Raw genomic sequence first — 24,570 nt, 5'->3', positions numbered from 1 at the left:
GCAGAGGCCCCGCCCACAGGGAGGGAGGCGGATTCCTCGGCCACTGCTGTGGCAGTGGGAGCTGTTGCCATTCTAGCTGTTATTAGGCTCACGTTCATTTAACATGCTCTTGTCAAAGTGTAAGGCACAGATAAAATAAATCATTGATAAATATTTTTTGAGATTGGGATTTGTTTTTCGATGTGTAAGATTGCACCCAGAGCGTCACGCAGTGATCAATTTCAGCAGCATTGCTAAATAATTTGTATATTATTTTGTAACTACAAATGACGTGTCTCCTTGAACAGCAGCTACTCTTCACTCACCAGTTGGCCACAGAGAGTCACGCCCCCCGCGCCCTCCCGCCGCTCCTCTTCACCCTTCACTCAGTACAGGGGCCCCACAGGGTTGCGTTTTGAGCCCCTTGCTCTGTTGCTTAAATAAGGGAAACTGTTTATCTTCCAACAACACAAATGCAATTTTATGTATGGCTAATGTGTCATGGTGTAGAGGTGCGTGCACGTTATTTTTTTTGATTAAATTAAATTAAATTAAATTAAATTAAATTTAATTTAATTTAATTAAATAATTTTTTAAAATTTAATTATTAATGTCTTTTTAAATGTTCTTTTTTCCTACTCCTGCAAGAGGCTGAGGGTTGAAACTTGATAAGCAAAAGCCACGATTTATTATTTGTTTTTTTACTTTGCAACCGTATTAATGTATTTTCCACCACTGTTTTACAGTGGAACTAAACACCAGATGCAGGATCCTCTGTGATCCTCTGTTCTTTTCAACTTTATCCAGTAAGAATGGCCCAGATAAGCTGCGACATTCCAGAAAGGTTCAGCTCCCTCGGTGTGCCTCACGGTAATGTTTATTAGCTACATTATCAAAGGAAATGTTATCTTTTGAATGTTCCATAAAAGTGGTGCAAATAAAACCAGTTTATTATTCCATCAGCTGTCCATATGTGCCATTGTGTTGTATTTTGGTGTTATGGCACAAAAAGGCTCAGATTTTAAGTTGTACTTGACCATTTAAGGGCCCATTGTCTCCTACTATTGGACCACAATTACTTAACATGTGTGGTCTTTGAAAGATAATTGATATGAGATTTGATGTTTCTGTTGTTGGAGCTACATACTCGTTCATGTCACTAATGTCTCATGTCGATAAGATAAGCTTGTCTTCCTCGTTTTCTTCCATGTGACCTCATCCAAGCACAGAATACAGCGAGCATTAACACCAGACAGGACTTCAACTAAACAAAAATCGCTTTGTGTAGCACTCTGAAGGCTAACCAAGGAAAAAAACAGCTTTGATACTGTACACTATATGTGACTTGCCAGATGATGAAGAAGATATAAGATCAGCAGGGTGGGTTGCAATAGCGAGATGATCATACCCTACCAGAGCTGACGCAATATTTGATTAAACTTTTGCTAACCCAAAACCAAATTGAATGTGTTACAGAGCCTCTATGACTGTCTTGGGGTGGGGGTCAAAATTCACATGAAGCCTGACTTTTACAACTTCTCGCTCATGACTGGATCATCTTCCAAAAAAAGCCCATGCGAGGCCCCCCTACTCTGGTTACATAAGAACTCATCTTACCGCAAGTACACTTGTCCCCTGCAGTTGTTTTGCTTTCTTTTCTGCAAATCTTTTATTTTACTTTGCCTCGTAATTATCAGCATAACAATACATTGTAAGGCCTACAGAACTTTATTGTTTATTTTCCAGGCGTAACAGTTTTGAATAGTTTAATATTACTTGTCTTCACCATAATTCAGGTGTGCCTGGCCAGGTCATCATCCAACAGATCTTTCTCAGTTTGGTGTAAACACCGGCTAAACTTTCACCTTAATCAAACCAAACCATCAATCCAACGTTCAGAGGCTTTTAATGAGCATTATTGGACTCTGTGAGTAGCTGTTGTCACAGGAGGTTGTTTTCTCCAGAAGCGCTTAAGACTTTCCAAAGTGCAACAATGTTTTGATTTCGTCAAGGGTTATTTTCGGATGTTACTGCTTGGATGAAAAGTTAGAGCATATCTCGCTGTTATGCAAATGTTATCGTAACACACGTGCCGAGCGAGGCTCTGACGTAGCTCTGATGTGATGCGTGGGTGTGTGCGCCAAAACTTTGCTAGAATCGCAATGTTTAGAGGCCGACCTCCTCTGTTTACTCTAGTCCAATATGGTGCTGCTTCCGATTGTTTTCCCAGGCCGGATATACAGAACTGGGTGAGCAGTGACGTTAAATACCGTCAGAATAAATGACTGTTGTTTGTATCTTTGTGTAGTCAAATAATCCTTGTGTGTAGAAATAAATGTACTTCCAAATTACATGTTATTGTCTAAAAGTGCAGTTCATTCATCTCATTCAACATAATTTTTTCTGTGTTTTTGTTTTGTAGGCCATGATTTCAGAATTTAAAATAGGTGTTGTTCAGTGTGTATCTACCCTTTTCAAATTTTCACATGTGCTAAATGTAAAAACCTTTAATGGTCAAATTATTATAATTTTTTTTAGACATCTTGCTCACTGAAGACAAATACAAAAAGCACAAATATGGAAGTAGTTTCCGTAGCAGAACATATTTTTTTCTGATAACATTTAATTGTTTGAGTGGACTGATTTGAAAATATGTGTTATATGATGCTTCAAACGGTCTGTATTTGTATTCTTATATAAGACACAAAAACCTTACGTGGGACTCTTCTTGCACTTGATGCAGACAGAGTTTTCCTCATTTTATGTGACACTTTTGTACGCTGTTTATTGGTTTGGTGAGTCTTGGAGACGCTCACCCACACATTGAAGTTTTTAAAACAAATTGTTTAAAACAGTGGTTTGCCTTGTATCATCAAGTTATCCACAAAATATCCAAATATCCTTTATTGTCTGGCACTGCATTACGTAAATAATAGGCAGTGAAATCTGGGAAATTTTCAAATTACCTCGTCCAAGACAGGAGTAATTCAGGAGTGGTACTTTTTAATGAGTTTGAAACTGTGGTTGTGTTAAAAAAAAAAGGAACCTGCCACAACTTTCACCTTTGATTGAGCCAAGACTTAACGTAAGAACTCATTTCTAAATTCTTACCATCAAGAAGTGGGAGTTCACTCACAAATAGACAGTCAAGGAGGCTAAATCTGTCACATTCAGGACCTGAAGACTGTTTACTGAGGACTTAAACTTCATGTTGAAACAATGAACATTAATCGTTAAATAACAATACCCAATATCGATGTTGCAACTAACCAGTGAGTGACACTTTTCCTGGGAAAGGGCTATAGGTTCACAACGGCCTTTTTCCTGAGAGTCACTTACATACAGTGGAAATGTGCTACCCATCACGTAGCGCCACAGGTCAAAGTGTCACAGTGAAGGCGCTGTTGCCTTCCATTGCTTGAGACAGTTTAAACGTAAAAAGCAGCAAAATCAGAAAGAATGTCAGAGTGGAAAAAACGACGGCGCGTTCAACGCCATCGCCTTCTCAACAGACAGAGACATGGTGCCAGGTGATTTCGGAGCGTGCGACATATCCCAGTTTAATGTGTCAACAATGCAATTACTATTGCACAATGGACAAGGACAGGGTTGACGCCCGCATGTCAACACTGAGTCTTATTAGACAGAATAGTTGGAGGCGCCGTTCCTTGTGGTAAGTGCATAAACGCATGAGCAGAGCACAATCCAAAGCATGAGGAACATCTCGGTGCTGCCCGCCTTCCTGGAGCTCTCGGGACTGTCCCGCTGGATGTGGCACCGCCCAGCGCGCTGCATCATCATCATCATCATCATCATCCGGCCAGCTTTGATCCCGCAAGACCTCCTCCCCTCCTCTCACCCCTCCCCTCCTCCCACAACCCCCCTCCCCCTCCTCCCTCTTCCCCTCTGCAGCACCGACAGCACCGGAGCTCCCCGATATAAGCCGGCAGCGGAGCGGAGCGGCGAGCAGATCAGTCCGAGCGACCAACGCCGAAGACGAACTCACGCCTCTGCAGAGAGACACAGAGAATCGAGCACGCAGGAGAAGATACCGACTTGGTAAGAAAATGTTCATTCTCCTCTTTGCGTTTTTGTTTGTTTGTTTGTTTTTTTTTTTTAACCCGGAGGACTCGGTGCTGCAACTTTATCCGGCGTGCAATTTTTTCTTTTTGTTTTGCTGCGCACAAAGCGAGCATATGGTGTGCATAACTGTAAGATCAAGCATCCTAGTTGTTGTCTTGTCATTCAAGACTTTTTAAGAAAACATTATTTATTAATTCACAAACAGCTGTGTTTTTTTTGTTTTTTTTTTCAAGACGTATTTCTTATAACCCAGTTATTACATTTGGTGTGATCACCTTTTCGAAGGGGACTCACTCACAGTTCACAATTGTCCTGATGTTGGAATCCCTTCACCTGTGAACTGCGCTGTGTGAAGCTGCTGTATTATTGGTGTTTGCTGTTTTTTGTTTTTTTTGACGACACCCTGTTCACTCACCAATTTGGCATTTCAACACCCTCCTGATTCCTCACGTGCCTGTCAGATCTGTTGCACAGGAACCCTCAGCCTGGCACGTTCACTCCCTCCCGGCGTTCAAGTCTCACTGTTGCAAACTTGCCTTTGCTGTTCCCACGCTGCACTGTGCATTTGCTATCGTAGCTCCTCCGCACCACTGGGAGCCGAAACCCGTGCAGGGAGTACTGATGCGTCAGCTCCTATCTGGACAGCAATTGGGCTGTGCTTGCGTGTGAGCAGTTTGGGAAACCGCCCTCCCGATACATTTTATCGCACTGCATTGATTAGAGAAGAGTGAGATGAGTTGTAAACATCTGTTTTGTGTCTCGCTCTGCCATTTGTGACTCACAGTATCGGGCGGTTGGGTGGTCAAGCTCTGAGTTAGTAGTAGGTCAGACAGAGGATAAGGTCAGACTGTGGGAACCTACAGCGGAATACCTCTAAGAGTCAGCGGTTGAAAGCCGTGGCTGCGGCCTCCATGTGGACAAAACCTCCCTTTCACAATTTAAACAAAAGCATTGAATCATATCAGGGTGTAAAGATGTCAGCGGTGCCTGGAGATCCTATCAATGCTTCCATCTGTGTCTCCTCCTTGTTCCATCCTGGAAGCTGGGGTGACTCAGGACTACTCATTGTCTTCCTGCTGACCTCTGGGGTTTGGTTTCACCTCCCTGTCCTCCCACTCCCCTCTCTCCTCCTTTCCCCCAGTCTCTCCATCCTCTCATCTCCGTCCACCTCACTGTGCCAGTGTCCGTTCATGTTTGAACTCAGCTCTCCTGTCAACACTGCTCCCACCTTCTGCCTGCTCCTGTTGCCCCCTGTCAGCTTTTCGATAAGACTTTCAGGTCTTCCAATGAACACAAGCCAGCTGCACGGCAACAATGGAGCCCCTGTGTTCATTTAATTACAGCCAGTTTATTGTGGCCCGGCCGGAAACCCCCAAGAATGCTTGTGCGCCTTGTGAATGGGCCCTCAGACACGACGTTGTACATCAGAACACATCATCAGAATCGCACCAATCACGTGCGTCTCAGTTGAATCCTGTGCACGAGCTGATTGCCAGCGGGTCAGACCAGTTCTAAAACGGGTTCGGATTTGTCGGCAACGGCGCCTCCAACCTGCTTCGACATGACAGCTTTTAATGACATGAACCGCATGGATATTGCGCTGACTCACCAGCAAGTAACATTGTTGAAAACACACCAGCTCACATCTTACACCAGCTCTGACTTGAACTTCAGAGGAAACCCAAAAAAAGAAACCTCAGAAATGCTCCGAAGAGCACCGTGAACCGTGACTTGAGTTTCACGTTTAGATGTGACTCTCTTTCTTACCTGCCCTCGAACGACTCTCACCGCTCGACTCCCTGACGTTACCGCCTTGTTACGGGAAGACGGCAACGCGTGACCTTGAACCTCGCTGCTGAATCACCGCTGCACATCTCCGCTAAGGGTTCCGACGAATTCGCCATCAGCATGTCAGTGATTTCGGGGCAGGAGTTTCGACCGAGGAGATATTCCCCTAGTGTGCCGATGCTGCACGTCAGTGGGAAGCGATTAGTGGTGAGCGGCTCTGCACTGCAGCCACTTAATGCTCGTCTTCTCTTGCATCTGTTGCATGAGCAAAGCACCGCGTCTCGAAACTGCGGCTGACTCACAGTCTGGCTGCTGTGGTGGTTTCATTTCTTCCACTCATATTTGACCTACTAAGGAGGCTGCACGCTGCATGCTAAAGACTTATTTGGTTCCTCAGACAAAGGGCTTTAGCCTCGCCAGAGCCAGCAGGGCACTGGTATGCCACTCACGTTTTTACGTGGGGGATTGCTCACAGGCCTGTGGCAATGTCACTCGCTCACAGAAGGATTAGCCATTGCTCTGGTTTTTTAAAGGAACATTATGGGTTTTAATCACTTCTGACACGTAAAGGAAAGTCAAACGTATAAAGGAAGAAGAAGACAAGGGAAATATATTTCCTTTCAAGGTTTAAACCCAAAGGCAGTTAAAGTAGTTAAATTGCAAGTGGGCTTTAATTTACTTTTTCTGTTTTCAAGCAAACACTGCTTGGTGTGCCTACTTGTAAATGGTTCAAAAGCAATTTTTAGAATTTATTGTTGCTCAACAGGGCAAACTGCAGCTGTGCTGCTGACTAAGTGCACTGGCCTGTAATGGGAGGAACTAGTTCCTGACCTGACTAGGCAGGTGTTGTCTGAACTTCATTTGGTTGCTTGAAATTTTTTTTTCCCAAAACTGACTTAAAGTTTGTCTCCATTTTTAATTGTTCACACTTTCCTAAAAGCATTATTGTATTATTAGCAAGGAGTACCTTATAAGATTCTAAAACTCAAAGAAGCCAAGGTTCAGTTTTTTATCCACTTTTTCATATTTGCAATATATTTTCTGTGCTTATGTCTTGTTGCGACACAGACGAGCCTCACAAACGTCTAAAACTCGGACCTGTGACCGATGGCCCCCCAGAACAGACACGGCAGCCTGTGAAAGAGGGCGGGACAGACACACGTTCATATCTGATGCGTGCACGTTGCCGCACGCTCTTGTGTGTTCATGTGTTGATATGTATGCACGTTTCCTATGTTCACGCGGCCTCCACCACAGCAGGAAACACATGTTTTTAGCTGACAGGGTCAGGGCGAGCGAGCAGGGAGCAACAGCTGCACAAAGGAAACAAAGAAGAAACTGGTGCGTTGTTGTCGCCTTGCCAGAGAGGCTCAGCTGAGGGGGCGGCGGGGTCGGACGTGAAGGTCAACCAGGTTTTTATTTGCCCGATGGAGGGAGAGCGTTGAAGGGACCTGTGCTGTTAATGGTGAGTGTGTGTGAGTGCAAGTGTGCGAGTGTTTTAAAAAGTGGAATCCTCAGGGGGGCATCTTTGTTGGACTGGACAATGAGCAAGATGACGATTAGCTCCACGTTCCTGGGCACTTTGTGCCTGTGTGTGTGTGTGTGTGTGTGTGTGTGTGTGTGTGTGTGTGTGTGTGTGTGGTTGCCAGCTTAGCTTTTTGACGTCCCTCGCCGATACGTGAAAACACAGCGCTGTTTTCTATTAGCTCAGTCAACCACAGACGGTGAATCAGAGCAGAGCCGAGTTTAAAAGCGGCCCGCCGTGGATGCACACGGCCCTCGCTCGTCTTGTGTCTGCCTCATGGCATGCAAATCTTTGAAAAAATCCGCTCAGTCAGCTTGATAAATGTGACCCCCGTCTGTTTTGACTTTTAAGCGCCAGTTGTGTGCCACTTTTTCCTCTTCATGTTTTCTCTCTGTTCTGGCCTCTGCAATCACTCATTCAGCCTGTGACTCATTTTTACTCACTCTCCACTGGAGAGCAACTGCCACGCTGTGCTATATTTCTGTTCTTGAGAGGAACAACTTTTAAACGTGAGGGAAAAAGAAAATGAATCCGCCGTTCTATAATTAAACATCCAATTTGAAAGTGCAGAACAAAAATCGGACGAGGATCTCTCTGGGTTTCCCCTCCTGTTTTTTTCCTACTTCCTGAGTCGCTACAACAGCTGCTCCTTTCCTGTGTTTATAACGGAATGCTGTTCACACAGTACAGAAACTATCTGTTGTTCCCGCTTCCTCTAATTGCTCCGGGGATGTTCAGATTGGGTTGTAGGAAGTTGTTGGTTGTTGTAATTTTATTTTATTTCATTGAATTAACATTATCTACTTCCTGTTTGTTACTTTCCTGGAAGTCATAAATGAAATATGACTGATAAAAAGGGTGATTAGTTTGGAAGCACACGTAACTCTGTCCCCTGACACAAAGGCCTTACATGGGCTGTCAACATCCTGTCTGTGTGAGTCAAGAAGTCAACACAACTTGAAATACCTCGAAAGGCTTGCAGTTTCCCACAACTCTCACACCTGGCCCTCCCTTCCTCTCCAGTAAGCACTAGAGGGTGGAGGGAGGAAGCTGAGGCAATGCAGTAGCCCGAGGCGACTGCTGTTGATCACCTTCCTGCTATTGTCAACTCACCATCATTGACAAATTTATGTCAAAAGACTTACACGTGTAGTGGGACCACGCCTCAAGTGGCTTTTCTCATGTTGCGATGGAGTCAGCGGGAGGTCCTTGTTGTCTCTGCGACACCATCACAATTATTTAGGATTCTATTGCATGTATTTATCCATAGGTAACACATGGTAAAACTTTACATGTGCTTTTATTTGTAAAATGTGCTTGAAACCAAATGTTGCTACTGATGATTCCTATTGCTATTGATTTATTTTTTGTTGTTTTGTTTTAATGCCTTGAAAAAAAAATGACCTGCTCAACTAATTCATCCAAAGTAGAATTACTGAGGCTATATTCATTTTCTATGTTTTGTCATCTACACAGGTGGAATTTAGGATCTTGGCGAGCCATGACTAGAACAGGACTAATCATATTCCTATCTGCTCTCTGCTGCTCTCTAGCGGCAAATGTAAGTGCATATTTGTTTGTCGTTTTGCCCTTTTTTTGTTTTCTTGCATACATCTATTCATTTCTTAAAGGTTGAGTGTAAAACAGTCACATAAAACAAAAGGTAAAAAAAAAAAAAAAAATGTCAGTATGAAGTGATGATGCAGACCAGATTTGTTGTGTAAAACTTGTAGGTCTGTGCCATGAGAATTTTATATCTCTGGGGGTTTTAGTCTCTCTTCATTGAATCCTGTCTGTCTGTTGCAGGTGGAACTGGTCCGCTCTAAAAGAGGCACTCGTTTTTACAGAGGTGAGCCTGACAGGCGGCCATCTAGACGGACGCTTGTGGTTGTTCATGTCCAGAAGTCCCCATCTTCTTTTGCCCCCTCCTCCTGTGAGCCCCATCACACTCCCACTTCCACTAACACACATCACCATCATTCACTCTCTATTAATTCACTTTTGTCAATCATGTCTTTTTTTTGTCGTTGTTTCCTGTTTTTGTGATCACGGCGTTTTTTTGTAATTTGATTCAGTCAAATTCTCTGTGTGAGTTAATCTGTGTGTTTGTGCATGTGTTTGTGTGTTTGTGTGTGTTTCCTTAGCGCACTGTGTGGACAGTAAGACGTCAGCAGTGCGTGTGTATGGCGACACTTGGCTGCGGTGGCGAGGACCGCGTGTGGAGTATTGCCGTTGTGCACTGAGAGGACGAGAGCTTTGTCATATTGTGCCTGTCATGAGTGAGTGGGACACACAAGCACACCTGGACTCACTAACTCGTGTGACCTCAACTTGGTTGATTCTCACCCGTAAATACGCTCTGGATTTGTAATTTGTCTCACGCTCTGCCAAATCGCCCAAATCTCCCGGCGGTTTTGACTTTCCGCCTCATTTGATTGTTTTCCTGCCGCCTCGTCTCACTCATCTGTCCAAAGCCCCTGTTATCCCAGCGCGGGCAAATGAAGAATATGGTGTATTCCTGCGTCTTTGCGCGGGCGTAGTTTAGTCTGAGGTTATTCAAAGTACTCATCCGCCCCGTACGTTCATACCCCCCCATTGACGGATTGCGTGACGCTTGACTGCACTTCCCTCCGAACAAACTGCCACCACATTTTCAGTCTGCCAAACTCCACAGACTGTGAGCTCATCATTAGTGGGAGCCACTGTTTGTTCTGAACACCAGCCTTCACCCCAACGTTGAAAAAAAAAAAAAAAAAACTGTTGTAAAACTGGACTGGAGATAAAAACCAGCTCTGCTTTGGCTCTCGACGTCGTATTTTTGCGGAGACGATCCCCAGTTTTGCCCTCATGACGTTCGGAGACCGGCTGAACCAGGCAAATTAAGTTTTCCATACTGCCGCGAGGCCAAAGCATATACGAGGCTAAACCCAAACATGAATTATGTTACAATTATCCATGTATTTCCACGCACGGAGGAAGTGGAAGACGTCTGACCTCCTGCATCTCTGTCTGCCTCTCACAGACTGCTTCACGTCTCAGTGCTACAACGGAGGAACCTGCAAGGAGGCCGTTTACAGCTCAGACTACATCTGCCAGTGTCCACCAGGCTTCTCTGGAACTCGCTGTGAGATCAGTAAGTCACCCATTCGCTTGTTTGCTCGATTGATTGATAAAGACCAAAGATGAGTGAAATAAATCATTGTATTAGTCAAGCTTATTTTGTCTCATGGCAATGAAAATCTTACTATTCAGTAACAGAAAGAAACAAACATTTCCTCTTTCAAGTGTCACAGTGAAGATCTGAAACAGGTCATGACTGTAGATAAAGTCACAGTCTGAGCATGTGACCTAAAGCGCTGGTGTCACTGCTCTGCGGTTTGCATGGTAGAATAACTTGTTGTAAACCATGGAAACACATTTTTGGGATGTGAATGTTTTTGTTTCTACGCCTGAGGGTTTGGGGCGCCCCACCCTCCTAGTGGGACAATTATTCACAACTCCATATTTCAGTGAGGTAATGAGAGTCGCCACACAGCCAGACTCAATAAAGTTGATTGCATTATGCAAACATACTTCATGTTTGGCAATAGTTTAAAACAGCCAAATTGAAAAATGCTATATGAGGACACGACAGCACAAAACCAAAAACCTCAGAGGGGAATTTCAGCCTAATAAAAATGTAATAAAGTTGAATTACATGTTTATTGAGGATTTATTCCAGTGATATTAATTTGGGTGGTAAAAGGCGTGACTCTATAGCCAGCCTCTCTAAAGCTCAGTCCGTCTCCCCAACAGACACGGATGAGAAGTGTGCGGTGGGACAGGGTGAGGGCTACCGAGGCACATGGAGCCTCAGCCACTCTGGAGCCCAGTGCATCAACTGGAACTCCACCTCACTGAGAGGGAGGAGGTTCACGGCTAGAAAAGTGGACGCCAGCAGTCTCGGCCTGGGCAACCACAACTTCTGCAGGTAGGTGACCACAGGGGTGCAGACACACAAGCACAAATAAGGCTGATCAAGGCAAAGGACCTTTATTGGTAGAGCACATTTCAAACAAAACTACTGTTTTATGATTATATTCAACTGAAGAGCACACATATGGGAGTGCATGACACAAATACAAAGGCTGACAGATGTGAGCTCAAGGGGGACATTGGAAAAATGAGATCAGCCTGAGGGATATTGATGAGAAAAAATATTTGCAGAGTGACGTTGAAATCACTCTGCAGGGTGGAGTGTTCAGCCTCCCAGTTCAATAACAATCTATTGTCAGATATCTGAAGCTTACCAGACATTTTATATACATGATGAAAATGTGGTTGTGTGTTTCTTTTGAAAATTCAGGAACCCTGACAACGACAGCAATCCTTGGTGCTACATTTACAGAGGCACCCAGGTCGCCTGGGAGTTCTGCTCCGTGCCCAAATGCACCGAAGGTACAGCTTTTAAAAAAACAGACCCCAGAGTCAAGCTGGATCGACAGATGAGCGATTGCTCTGACACGTGTGTTTCCTCTGCTTGTCCTTTTTTTGAGCAGACAAGTACCAAGAGTGCGTGAAGGACTCTGGTCAGTCATACCGGGGAACAAAGTCCGTCACTAAGAGCGGCTCCCACTGCCTTCCGTGGGACATCCCGGAACTTAGACGCAAGCTGTACAATGCCTGGAGACCTGATGCCCTGGACCTGGGGCTCGGCAGTCACAGTTTCTGCAGGTCGGCACGCCAGCACGGGCAGAAATGATCAAACGTTCACACAGAAAACGTTCACACTTCAGCTGCTCATTGGTCTTTCTTCCCAACAGGAATCCTGACGGTGATGCAGGTCCGTGGTGTCACATCTACAAGAACATGCGATTGACCTGGGAGCTGTGCGACATGCCTAAATGCTGTAAGTCACCTCATCTCGAAACATTATTATTATTTTTAGAATAACAATAGGGCTGTCAAACGATCATTTTTTTTTAATCGTGATTAATCGCAGAACCTTCATAGTTAACTGCGATTAATCTCAATTTGAATTGCATGTGTAAAATTCTGTTATTTTGCATTTCAAGGCAGTTTTAAGCCCATAATGTGAAGTATTTCTTGCCAGAAATCGGCCAGAGTGCGACTACGGGTTGCAAATTAACGCGTTATGGATTATATTTAACTTATCGTGATTAATGTGTTAACGCTGATAGCCCTAAATAATAATAATAATAATAGTAATAATAATAATAATAATAATAATGATAATAATAATAATAATGATAAAACACCTACTTACTTGCGGCTGCTTTTTTTTCTCCTTTCCCAGCGAGATCCCCCGCCATCCCAACCACGTTTGGCCCTCGTGCCCCCACCACTAATGGCAACGGCAGAGGTAAGTCCGGATCTGTTTCTCTTCCTTCGGACTACAGCCACCATGGAGGGTTCAATCGTTGTTGTCGTTGTTGTCGTGTCTGCAGCGACGTGCGGTCAGCGGCTGGACAACTCGCTGAATCGGCCCTCGTACCGCATGTTCGGGGGTCGGGAGAGCGACATCACAGAGCAGCCGTGGCAGGCGCTCATCAACGTGTACCAGCCGAGACACAAGCAGTACCATCACAAGTGCGGAGGAGTGCTGATTGACTCCTGCTGGGTGCTGTCTGCCGCACACTGCTTCGATGAGGGGTGAGTCCCTCGCTGTCTATAACAGAAGCACGCAGAGTGCTGAGTGTAAAAACATATTTTTAAAGAGGTCTTATTGCATGAGTCATATTCTTTTTTTGTACCCTCCCTCCCCCAATTTCTTTTATTTAGCGACGTGAATTTAGTGAAAGTTGAAAAGCTGGAGGTGATTTTGGGAAGAACATTTCGTAAGGAGAATTCCAGCAGCGAGCAGATCTTTAAAGTGGAGAAGTACTGGATCCACGAGAACTTTGACAGCGAAACGTACGACAACGACATTGGTAAGTGATCGTGTCACCGCCGGGCCTTTTAAATGACTCACGTGGCAACCTTTAGACATTATGTCAGGTTTTATTCGACCGGAGAAAGCCAGAATTAAACGTTTCCGAAATGATCCAAGGATGAGCGTGACATTTTATAAACTATATTTCTGCAGGCAGCAATGGCATTAAAACTGAAGTAGACAGCAAATGCTTGTTTTTAGAAGTTAGATCATCCCTCAACCTCCTTCCCACATTTTCCTGTCACATTTCCCTGACTTTCCTCTGGTCTATTTCCACTTGCAGCCCTCTTGAAGCTGAAGACGGACATTGGCATCTGTGCTATATACTCCCCGGAGGTTCTCCCAGCGTGTCTGCCGGAACGTGGCTTGGTTCTGCCTGACTGGACTGAGTGTGAGATCTCAGGCTATGGAAAAGACGCAGAATGTAAGCATATGGAATTCGCTCATTGTCTGATGGTGCATATAATACGGCTGTAATTGTGGCAGATGTTGGACATCGCTTGACTAACCAGCAGAGGCCACTGTAAACTCATCCAGAAATGGTTTTGAAAACGAATGGGAAGCACATTAAGAACCCCCCCCCCCTCCCCCCTCTACTCAGTTTCTCCAGAGTTCTCCAAGCGCATCAAGAGAGGTTACGTGCGACTGTGGCCCGAAGCGCGCTGCACCCCAGAGGTGCTGTCTGGACGGACCGTGACTTCCAACATGCTGTGTGCTGGTGACACACGAGGCCTGGATGATGCCTGCAAGGTGAGAATATACCTATAGTTTTGTATGCTTTGTTAATTGTTCTGATACTTCTCCAAGATTTGCGACAACTCCTCCAACACACCTCCTCTGGTGCGCAGACAACGTGGGACAATCACAGGGTGTCTCGTTTTTTATCTCTGCCTCAATGTTCTTTCCGTGACCTCGCAGGGAGACTCTGGCGGCCCACTGGTCTGTCCCAGCAGTGGCAGGATGACTCTGATGGGCGTGATCAGCTGGGGCGACGGCTGCGGAAAGAAGGACAAGCCTGGAGTGTACACCCGCGTCACACATTACATCGACTGGATCAATGAGAAAATGAGGGCGAACCCGGTGTAAGACTGGAGAGACTATAGATGTCGTGGGATGACCACACCCATAAGAACAGTGGGTGCAACAGCAAACACAGACAGACGTGTTTACCCTTGAGGAGGTGGATGATTGGGAGATCCACAGGGCTGTGGTTCTGTCCCTCTGTTGATCTGAGTCTAATCTGATGGAGATTTTGTACAAGGTGGACCACAACCAAAGACACAAAGACACACACACACACACACACACACACACACACACACACACACACACACACACACACACAAAGACCTCAGATGTGACTTTTTAAATGTCGCTCCACCATTGGAGGTGTTGAATGTGAACGTAGGAAACACTCCTCATCATCCGGTCGCTTTTTTGTGTTTTGTCTTATTGCACCAGCGACATTTTTACGGGAAAATGTTTTACGTGTGCGAGGTTCTGGCTGGGTGAGAGGAAAAACCAGCGTCGGGCTTCTCAGCTCAATTCCACCAGGCAAGTTGCCGGGTTATGCAAAGGTCACGCAGGTAGACTTCAGGTCAGCGGCACTTGCAACGCAAAACAAACACCGCAAGCGACCACAAGCTTTTGATTTTGCTTGGTCTAATGAGCAGAATATGAATGTAGGCGCCTTTGTGAGTTCCTTGTGAGAGGACTGTGTTACAAACACATTCTCTTCGTGTGAGGTCATCTTGGCAATAGCTCACGTGATATAAGACTTTAGCCTTACTTCAGTTTACTGAGGAGTTTGAAGGAGTCCAGACCCCACGGTGCAAAAATGTATCTGCTGGTTCAGATTCTGCCAGTTTTGTTTCTTTGTTTGCTTTCTTGAGGCTTAGCACAATGTAAGAGTTAATGCTAGGAACAGACACTAGCAGTAAGCAAATAGAAGTCAATGTGTCCTTTTTCTCTCGCTTTGCTATCGAGGAAGCACAATGTCACTTGTTCTTCACTTTATTTTTTTAATGTACTTTTCAGACGACTGGGTTGAGCCCAACATTTACAATACATAACATAAATATTGTATGTATGTTGATTTTATACAGATCTTAATGAAATGTCTCTGTTTTAAACCAAATGCGTGTTCAATTCAAAGCTTATGCCCACAACAACATCACTTTCTTCTGTGTCCAAATGTTTCTAAGTTAATATTTATGTGTATTTTCTGTTGTTTTGGAGCAACTACTTTTGTACTCTAGTTTCATAATTTATTTGTGGCTGACATTATTCATGTTTATATATCAATATACTACCTTTTAAATAAATAACATTTGGAATTAATCTTTTTCATGTGTCAACTTTTCTGGTCACTGATTAATTAATTAGAGCAGGGCTAAACATTGCCAAGGCATAATGAAAAAACTCGGTTAGTCGGCTTGAGTTTCACCCAACACATTCCTGCTGCGTGACAGCAGAAACTCTGAACTGAGTTCTGTCAGCATGTGGGAGATAAGGCAGAAGAGTCTGAGAATTTGTTTTTATTACTGTAATAACATTTTGTTTTAACACTCATTCAATCCTACTGTGTCAGAATACTACTGGCTGTCCTCCACGTTTGTGAAATATTGCACAGGTGTCAAAGAGCACATACCTCTGAGATAGAGAATTTCTGTGTCCAGTTTTATTCTGGTTTTAATGTTATGTTTTGAAGCACGGAAAGTGCAAGGTTAAAGTTATTTATCTTAACAGTTAGAAATCAACCTGCTGCAAAACAAAAGGTTTCACCGAGACACTGATTCTATCCCCAAACAAACCTGAAATGTTTCTGTATAATCAGCTGGTATCCCATCTGCAAACTAATCTTCTGTGCTGATTTGTTACGTGAGTAACGTCGTTAAAATCAAATATTGCACAATTGCTGTTAAGATGGAAAGTTTAACGATTGTAACAAAAAGCAAGTGGATTAAACAGAGGCGGCCATTAAGGGCTAAAAGGACATTCAGAGGTTGTTTTTAGTTGTTTGGTGGCTGCAGCTGGTGTGCGCAGGGAGCAGCAGTAGGTGAGGCCGTGTGCTCTGACACAGGTGGGAAATGCAAATGAGACCAGCCCTGAGCTGACTATTGCTCTTTTCTCTGCATGGCTCTCTTTCGATCATCAGCTCGATCGTCCAAAAACATTTCCTGATGATTTGAGCCGCGACACTCGCCGTGAAGTCATGACAATGGTAAGGTAGAGATTTATAGCACTTTTGGTGAGAGTGAGAGGGAAGTGGACAGGCTGTCTGTGTTGTTATGCTGTTGTGTTATTTTTGCGGCAGCAACTGAAACGACACTCGTCGGTCGTTATTCATTTCAGTGATTTTCCTTTTAGAGTTCTGAATGTGGGATTGATGAAGACATTATCAAAGTTGTTGAGGACTGTAAAGGCGACACAAGAACTTAGGAAGGAATGTAAACACTCGACATCTATTGGTACTTGAAGTATTGATTGCTTGGTTGCTAAGTTTCACAATATTGTGTTATTTACATATAATAAACTAAAACCATGCTTATTTTTTTTTTCGATTTCCCCACCGAATGAAGTACTATGTTACTACAAAAAAATATGAAGGACGAACATTAGGCTTGTAACAAATAGTGATGGTAAATCTGCAAAGTTTAATAAAGGAGTGAAAACATGGCATAGTTTGTAGGATGGAGCTTTAAGAAAATCCTGATGCAGTGTGTGCATAACTACATCACTTGATATCTTATGTAGATTATTTTCTAAAGAAAGAAAGACTTCTTTTAGACTCAACTATTTCAACACAACACTGTTTCCGTTGTCTGACAGTGGAACATTTGAATGATCCTCTGTGAGTCTTGTGCTTGTTTGCATCAAATTTTCATGTCACGGTTCAGTGACTTTTTCCCTTTTCCTCCTGAGCCTTTTCAGAGGGCTTTGAAATGTCCCCTTCAGAGGGAAGTCAGAGGGGGAAGTCCAGTGCTACACAAAGCTGTAACGTTAACCCAACAAGACCACTGTCAACACCCACGGTGCACTTTTTGTTGAGTGGGATCTTTGTGACAAAGTGCAATAAATGAAGCTACTGGCTTCGTCCTTCTCCATTCCATTTCTCATTTGTGAATGGAAACTTGTGGAAGTGTTTTTATTTCTTATTATTTGATTTTTTTTGTATTACATTCTAAGGTCACTTAAAGTTATCAGAGGCCAAATATACACATCTCTACAATTCACCTTATAATTATTGTCTTTGATTAGATGAAATGGTTTATATCAAGCTATAACTACATGAGAAGAACCAAGTACCAGGTCCTTAACAAAGCACTTCTCTCTGTTCCACCTGTAGTCTCAAAGGTGATGTGTCTACTAGGAAACTAAGAGTAAATAATTGCCAGCCAGGATTGCGGTCATGTTTATTTTGCTGACGCTCACTCTGAAATCTCATCTCGATTCATTGTTTTTTGTGTTTTTAGAGCTTCTTTGGAAAACTGAAGAACCTGTACGTTTTTTCATCTATGAGCAAATTATTATTAGTCTAACCCTAACCCTAACCCTTTTGTCTGAAAAAAGTATCTCTTTGATTGTCCCTCTCTGGCAGGCACAGTGGACCTCCGGCTCCACCCAGAAGGACAGGTACAAGAAAGAAACCTCAGTCATCACAGGGACGCTTGTCTTTATACCAGCTGACTGTTTTTCTGTGCCCCCCCCACCCCAAAAAAAAAATAAAAAAACTGGATCAGACGTTCACAGCCTTTCAATGCCTTCATTTACAGACGACAACACAGGATGGCCACAGGATGAATTTGTAAGTAGAACCTCAGCACATCTCACTCTTTGACACACATCATTCAACATGCATGGTGATGGTTCATGGCAGGACGATGAGGAAGGAGACATGTACGAAGCTCCTCCCTGCGAGCGCCCCGCAGTCAAAGTCCCACAGCGGCAAGTGCAGGAGAATGTTTATCTGGGTAAGAACACAGAGCGCTACAGCCTGAGCTGAAAGCCCTGGAGAGGTCAAACACCCGACCTACTGTCTAAAAGTCTGACCTGATACGTGACTTCTCTCAGAGAGGATGTCCAGCCCAGCTGCTCCTCAGAGGCAGGCTGCTCCTCCTCCCAGACCGGGAAAGCCTGCAGGGACAACAGCTCAGAGTGCCGGAGGTCTGTTACTGTGTCCTCTGAACTGCTACACTCATTTGAATGACACAGTTTCAACACGGACACAAGCCATCCAAACACAAATCAAAGCCACATGCCAGTACGGGACTCAGTGACTAAAATGCAGCAAACAGGAATGCTCATGGAATTCATTTTCTGTATTTCTTTTTTGTGTCTTATGCTTGTTTTTGAAAAATGAATCCATCCCTCAAATGAACTGAGAGCAGTTGCCTTAAACCATCCCCTCCATCTTTTCTCCTCTTAGCACCGGAGATTGACAGAAGTGAGAAGCCTGGGAGGAAGAAGCTGATGCCTCCACCACCACCCTGCTCTGTGTCTGCTCCATCACTAGCGTCCAATGTGGAAGAAGGTAAAGTCACCTACCAGTACTTCTACACACCAGGCTCAGACTGTAACGCGTTTGATGTCTGACTGAGGTGGAGCTAAATATTGCTGTCCGTTAAACACATTTCATTAGATTTTTCCGCCCAAGGAACCAAATCCCCAACATTGATGCATTGCACTTCTCCAGCAGCGAGTGCAGTTTGATCTGACCTCACAAAAAACTCAACCGAGCTGTGCAATGCGGATCAAACTGCGACAGCAGCTGTGGCTGGGTAAACAGGGGAGACTGCCACCTGCTGTGATGACACTGTCAGTGCCGCGGCTTGCTTTGAAAGCGTGTATGACAAGTTTAAAAGTCGAGACAGACGCTGACAGATTATTTTCACGTTGTCATGTATGATTGTCCATAAATCAGCTTTACATATTAACTGTACGAAAAAAAAAATTAAAAATAAAAATAAAAATGTACATGAGAGGCCAACAAAAGAAATCAACGTGACCAAAGGTGGTCGTGGTGAAATGCAGGACACATTTCTGCTGTCATGGCAGTCAGTGCGTTCAGTTATTTAGTTCTGTTCTTTTAGAAGATCTTTTTTTTTTTCTTTTTTCTTTGAATTTACTTTTACATTTTGTCCCCTGGCACCGCAGCATCTCGTGTCAGGGAAATTGTTGAACTGTCTGGTTCTGTGTACTGTTAGCAGCCTACCAGCAGGGGCCTCTATTACACAAGTACAACGCAGAATACACCCGTATTAAACAAGCTGTTTGCTTTTCAGACGTCTACCTGGATCCCAACGAGGAGCAGGTAACTGTCACTTAAACTGTTCCCCGCTTCGGAAGAAATTCTTTAAGTATTTTACAAGTCATAAGTCCTTCTGGTCGTGCTGTTTTTGTTTTTGTTTTTTTGTTTTGTTTTGTTTATTTCTTAGAAGAGGACAAAGCACATTGACAGGAGTGATTGACATTCCTGTCAATGTACTGCTGAAAAAAAGAAAAGAAAAAAAAAAAAAAGAGTTGGGCCAGAACTGTAATTGTTACTTTAATCTTAAAAATATGTTGTTTAATGTTTATTGAGAAAACATGGCAACATTTGCACTTTGTGTTGCAGGAGGATAATGATGACCTGTATTTGGAGCCCACAGCTGGTGAGTTGTGGCACGCCAACACAGAACCTCGGACTGTAACTGAAACCTTTGATTTCAATTTACCCATATATGCATTTATTTACTTTTGATCTAAACATTGCCTGTTTTTCTCCTCAGCTTGCCCTCCGGCCCCCCGGGGGCAGCAGACGAGGATTCCTCCGTGTCCCAAGCCTATAATGGCACCCTCTCCTACACCCATGTAAGTGCTCTTAGCACTGAGCGGCTTTTTTTTTTTGCCTGGCAAAGCAATATGCGCTGACCCAAAGTCACCTGTCTATGTGCAAGCGGTCGAATGCAAATGCAGCAGATAAAAGTGCTGAGGAAATGAATTCGATTCCTGCTAATACGACAAAATGTAACATTCCCCCCATGTGCAGGGCGAAGCCTCCAGTTCCCAGAGCTAAATCTGTGAGTGTCTATCGATCTTGACGCTCGGTCTCATGGTTCCCTCAGCGAGGGTTCACTCTGAGCTTGACTGACACTGAGCTCTCATTTCCTCCATTAGAATTCCTTTTTACCTTCGGTGAACGAAATAAAACCAGGTACAGACCTGCCTAATTTGACTAAATGTTTATACCACGTCTCAATTGGAACCACATCCGAGGCGAAAACACTCTGATGACGACCTTTGCCCGCCTTGTCTTTGAACAGCTCCTCCGCTTGAAGCAAGACAGGCTACGCTTCCCGTCAAAATCCCCCCTCCCACCCCCAGCTATAAGCCCCCCCTGCCTGCAAACCTGAGGGAGGCCAAAACCAAGTAGGTGGTGGGAAATGTGACGGGGACGAGTACAAATAGTTCTTGTTTTCAGTATCGTCAACGCCACATGGCTGGAAATTGTTTATTATCAAAGAACACTGTCTGTAGCAAATACTAGGCCTTTGATATGAGCTGGTGGAAAGGAATGGATTTACTGAAGTTACTCTTAAAAGAAAAATGGATGAAATAAAGCTATTTTATGGCTAACCTACTTAGGTAAGTGAGCAAATGTGTCACAATTGATATCAGAGGTATATTCAAAACATTTTGTTTTTATTCCAGCCCACCAAATCCTCCAATAACAGACAGCAGGGCTGTGGGTGAGCTTACACTTGTTTTTAAAAAGCTTTTTACATCCTCTGGAATCATTTTTCATCTCTAATATACACGGTGGATACATTGTTTTCAAAGCTTCATCCAGCTGTGTGAGGCCAGCCAGGCGCTCTGGCCATGAGGTATGTTGTGGAACGGCAGTGAAATCTCACACATTTTACTGTCAATGTGTGTCTCCCCGTCAATGATGTTCATGTCATGTGACAGGACAAAGTGTGGTTTGCCGGAGACTGCAACAGAAAAACGGCTGAGGAGTTCTTACTGAGAGTCAACAAGGTAAACACATTTTGAAAAAAAAAGATGTTTAGCTAACGAGACAAAACATGGTCCTTTCAGTGGTCAACATCAAACTCCATGGATGGGAGAGAGCATGGCTGGAAGAACATTATCAGTTCATTCACGACAACACATCAAGAGAAATATCAAGGCACAAATATGCCATGCTGGAGGCAATGTGGATCGGCGGTAGCTAGCTAACCACTAGCACATCTTTTGGGACTGGCCCAAACTGAAATGTTCTGGAGGGGTATTCAGTCCTCATTAAGCTCAGTTTCTAACGCCCAAATACCTCTGAATTTTGAGGCCCTGTATTTAGGTCACATTACTTCTTCTTATTTTTTCTTTTTTTTGAGATAAAGTTCATGCAATTTCTTGTGGCGGCAAGTAAAACGATCATTACCAGGAGATGCTTAGCTCAGACCCAACCTACTCTAGATGACTGGTTTGGAACCATTCCAGAGATATTTAGGATGGAAAAATTGACCTTCCAACTGAGAACCCAACAAGACAAATGTTACCAAATCTGGAACAAATGGATATTTATTGATAACCCCATTAGAGCAGATTTTTTTTTAATGATACTTACTGGTATTACTTTTTTTCTCTTTTAAATGTACTGATTTATTTTCTGTATGGTTATTATGTATATATGTTTCTTTGTGGTAGCGACAGCAGGTGACCCCCAGGTTCTTATTTGTTTGTTCACTGTTCTTGTGAACTGTTTGACTCACTTATAATTTAAGTTGTATCAAAGTTTGTATCCAAAGTGAGTATCCAATACATCTATCTGGTACATGCTTAAGGAGGAGGAAGTTGGCTTATTTCCGAGGAGTGCAGGACACCAGGACTTAAAAAAATGGAAGGACTTTAATCTCTATTACTTTTAATTCTGCTCTACTGTGCAATTTGCGCAATAATGCGACAAAACATGGCATGATTTTGTTTTGTTTTCATTCTCTTTCCTCCTTTGCCTTTCAGTCTCTGTCTCTTCTTCTCTATATTCTCCTCCTTATTTTTACTCCGATCAGACCCATCACGTCCATTCTTTTTGCTGCAGGATGGCGCCTTCCTCATCCGACACAGCTCGAACCAGAGCCCCCGGCAGCCGTACACTCTGGCCGTGCTCTACCAGCAGAAGGTCTACAACATTCCCATCCGCTTCCTGGAGGAGATGCAGGGTTACGCCCTCGGAAAAGAGGGCAAAAAGACTGAGGAGGTAAGGGAAAAAAAGAAAGGATATGCAAATCATGAGTTGGCAGTGGGGTTGCAGGATGATTTTTTTTTCATCATCAATTGACTTTTTTCTCTTTTTTATGGTCTCCTCAGGTTTTCAGCAACTTGGACGAGATGATTTCCCATCATAAGCACAATCAGTTGCTCCTCATAGACAGCAAGAGCCAGGCCAAGCACAGGGCGTACTTAACCCACCCTGCACACCCTTAGACACTGAGGACCACTGCAGTTTGAACTATGATTTGACTGCACAATTGAAAAGTTTTATCTTTGTAAATCCAGCGTGTCCAGTTATGACTAATTCATCAGAAACGGAGGCAGTTTTAAAACACTGATGCCTGACGATGTATTTTTCTTGCTGTGTCAGGATCTAAGAAACTATTGAGCAACATTTCATGTGAAGAGTAGTATGTGTAAGTATGTCAGTTACAGTTTCTTTGATGAATAAGGAAATGACTCGGCTGTGACTGCACAGCATACAACTGACATTTAAACACAAATTCTACACGGTTCCCTTGAAGTACCCTCTAATTTGCTGCCCTTTATTTGCTTGGATTTTTCCCAGCAAACCAGTGACTAGCTAAGTCACTGGTATTGTCGATTGTTTCCCTGTTTGTTTTTCTAATTTAACACACTGTTGAAGAGAGCTCTCTCTCTTCAACAGTGTGTAAAATATCTTGAGTTATGTACAGTAAGTTTAAACTCCAGCTGATCTAATGTGTCTTGTCATTTAAGAGGATTTAGTCCATTGTGGAAAATCTGCACTCCTCCTCCTTGGATACAGTAGGCTCCATCCTTGTCAATTAGGGTTAGCGTGGTTAGCTGTGACTTCCCCAGAAAGCCCTGTGTGTATGTGTGCATGTACATGAGCTGTCTTGTGACCACTAACCAGATGCTGCTCCTGGTTCCACCTGCTTCCTGCCAACAAAACCACGATCTCTTTAGCCGAACCACAAACACTGAGCAGGTCAGGATGTGACGGGGCGGAATTAAATGTAAAGCTAAGAATAAATAGTACTGAAAACACCATCTGAATATGTCAAGAATGTGTTTTAATTCACAAGTTTGTGAGCCATTTCTACTTCAGTGTGCAATTATCTTACATCACACAACTTCTTGGAACTGTCAGTGGGGTTGTGTGAGTTACAGAAATGCCATATGAGTCAGATTAACTGGAAGAGAAATATTTTAAAGGTGGCTTTGCTTTTAACCATTCCATGCACAGACCTCCAGCATTGTAACAATAATACACAGGGGTCAGTTGTGATTAAATGGAAGAAAAAAACACAGAGGTATGTTTTTAGTTAGATAAAGTGACTGAGGTACTTGCTGTTTTTATTACATAATAACAAGCTTTTATATTCACCAATTGCAGGGAAGTAGCGATAGAGTTCCACCAGGTAACTACAGCTGTGATGTCAGGTTATGATCACAAACACTGACACATCTGGTATAGGAAAGGTACATACACAACTTTTAATATTTGTGATGTACTTGTGCAAGCAGTAAATGTTAATGATGCTCTATTCAATGACGCTATTATTTGCTTTTTGTTTTGATGTATGCAAAAAAAAGAAGAAAAAAAAAAGAAAATGGTCCAACGTTGTACTGTTGGTATAACACGCATGTAATAAAGGCAGAGAATGTTGAAAATTGGCCATTGCATTTCACAAAGGCACCTTTTGATTGTAGAACTTCCTTCATCTAGTTTGTTGGCACATTGTGCTTGCATACTGGCTAAATGATGCACATGGTGCTGATTGTAAGGCCAGTATGAAATGTGTGTGTGTGTGTGTGTGTGTGTGTGTGTGTGTGTGTGTGTGTGTGTGTGTGTGTGTGCTAGAGATCCTGCGAGGAACATGCAAAGGTGGGGCGGCTGTCACGAGCCCAGATTTCTAAGTTGCTGGGGGAGGGGGGAAGGGGCTGCGGCGGAGGGGTACACTGACGCTTGCACTGACAGCTACGGGAAGGAAAGACAAGGGGGGGGCGGGGGGGGGAGAGAGAGGAA

The 24,570-nt window shown here is 43.6% G+C and overlaps 2 protein-coding genes across 8 annotated transcripts; both read left to right on the top strand.

Moving 5' to 3' along the window:
• Positions 1-3,664: 3,664 nt before the first annotated feature.
• On the top strand, positions 3,665-15,647 carry plat (plasminogen activator, tissue). 3 transcript variants are annotated; one of them, XM_076033286.1, is made up of 15 exons: positions 3,665-4,038; positions 8,852-8,936; positions 9,182-9,224; positions 9,520-9,654; positions 10,398-10,508; positions 11,171-11,345; positions 11,721-11,812; positions 11,914-12,088; positions 12,178-12,263; positions 12,672-12,737; positions 12,823-13,027; positions 13,157-13,305; positions 13,591-13,731; positions 13,909-14,057; positions 14,226-15,647. In XM_076033286.1, the coding sequence occupies exons 1-15, from the start codon at positions 3,692-3,694 to the stop codon at positions 14,391-14,393; spliced, it is 2,127 nt and encodes a 708-aa protein (XP_075889401.1). In that variant the 5' UTR covers positions 3,665-3,691; the 3' UTR covers positions 14,394-15,647. The 3 variants fall into 3 exon arrangements, with proteins under 3 accessions (XP_075889401.1, XP_075889400.1, XP_075889402.1); XM_076033285.1 differs by having other exon boundaries at positions 9,182-9,308; XM_076033287.1 differs by lacking the exon at positions 3,665-4,038 and adding an exon at positions 7,039-7,315 and having other exon boundaries at positions 9,182-9,308.
• A 710-nt stretch (positions 15,648-16,357) lies between these two features.
• LOC142893051 (SH2 domain-containing protein 6) lies at positions 16,358-23,593 on the top strand. 5 transcript variants are annotated; one of them, XM_076033288.1, is made up of 18 exons: positions 16,361-16,530; positions 17,783-17,808; positions 17,908-17,942; positions 18,050-18,114; positions 18,187-18,280; positions 18,381-18,473; positions 18,736-18,840; positions 19,592-19,620; positions 19,924-19,960; positions 20,078-20,159; positions 20,338-20,368; positions 20,466-20,502; positions 20,612-20,717; positions 21,000-21,037; positions 21,129-21,172; positions 21,258-21,326; positions 22,387-22,545; positions 22,656-23,593. In XM_076033288.1, the coding sequence occupies exons 1-18, from the start codon at positions 16,522-16,524 to the stop codon at positions 22,770-22,772; spliced, it is 1,176 nt and encodes a 391-aa protein (XP_075889403.1). In that variant the 5' UTR covers positions 16,361-16,521; the 3' UTR covers positions 22,773-23,593. The 5 variants fall into 5 exon arrangements, with proteins under 5 accessions (XP_075889407.1, XP_075889403.1, XP_075889404.1 ...); XM_076033289.1 differs by having other exon boundaries at positions 16,363-16,530; positions 18,083-18,114; XM_076033292.1 differs by lacking the exon at positions 18,381-18,473 and having other exon boundaries at positions 16,358-16,530.
• Positions 23,594-24,570: the final 977 nt, after the last annotated feature.

This window comes from Nelusetta ayraudi, unplaced genomic scaffold, assembly GCF_046127955.1.
Source record: "Nelusetta ayraudi isolate G7.1 ecotype Tasmania unplaced genomic scaffold, CSIRO-AGI_Nayr_v1 ptg000041l, whole genome shotgun sequence".
In the NCBI taxonomy this organism is placed as follows: Eukaryota; Metazoa; Chordata; class Actinopteri; order Tetraodontiformes; family Monacanthidae; genus Nelusetta; species Nelusetta ayraudi.
The sequence above is the reverse complement of the archived record's forward strand: the minus strand, read 5'-3'. Positions and strand labels throughout refer to the sequence as shown.

What these genes read in the sequence shown, in the direction of transcription:
- LOC142893051 (XM_076033288.1), top strand. An exon ending in GTATTTGGAGCCCACAGCTG is followed by an intron (nt 19,961 to 20,077) that starts GTGAGTTGTGGC and finishes TTTTCTCCTCAG; the next exon opens with CTTGCCCTCCGGCCCCCCGG. An exon ending in TCTTACTGAGAGTCAACAAG is followed by an intron (nt 21,327 to 22,386) that starts GTAAACACATTT and finishes TTTTTGCTGCAG; the next exon opens with GATGGCGCCTTCCTCATCCG.
- plat (XM_076033285.1), top strand. Translation starts at nt 3,692, where the DNA reads ATGAGGAACATCTCGGTGCTGCCCGCCTTCCTGGAGCTCTCGGGACTG. An exon ending in TCATATTGTGCCTGTCATGA is followed by an intron (nt 9,655 to 10,397) that starts GTGAGTGGGACA and finishes TGCCTCTCACAG; the next exon opens with ACTGCTTCACGTCTCAGTGC. An exon ending in CGTGCCCAAATGCACCGAAG is followed by an intron (nt 11,813 to 11,913) that starts GTACAGCTTTTA and finishes TTTTTTGAGCAG; the next exon opens with ACAAGTACCAAGAGTGCGTG.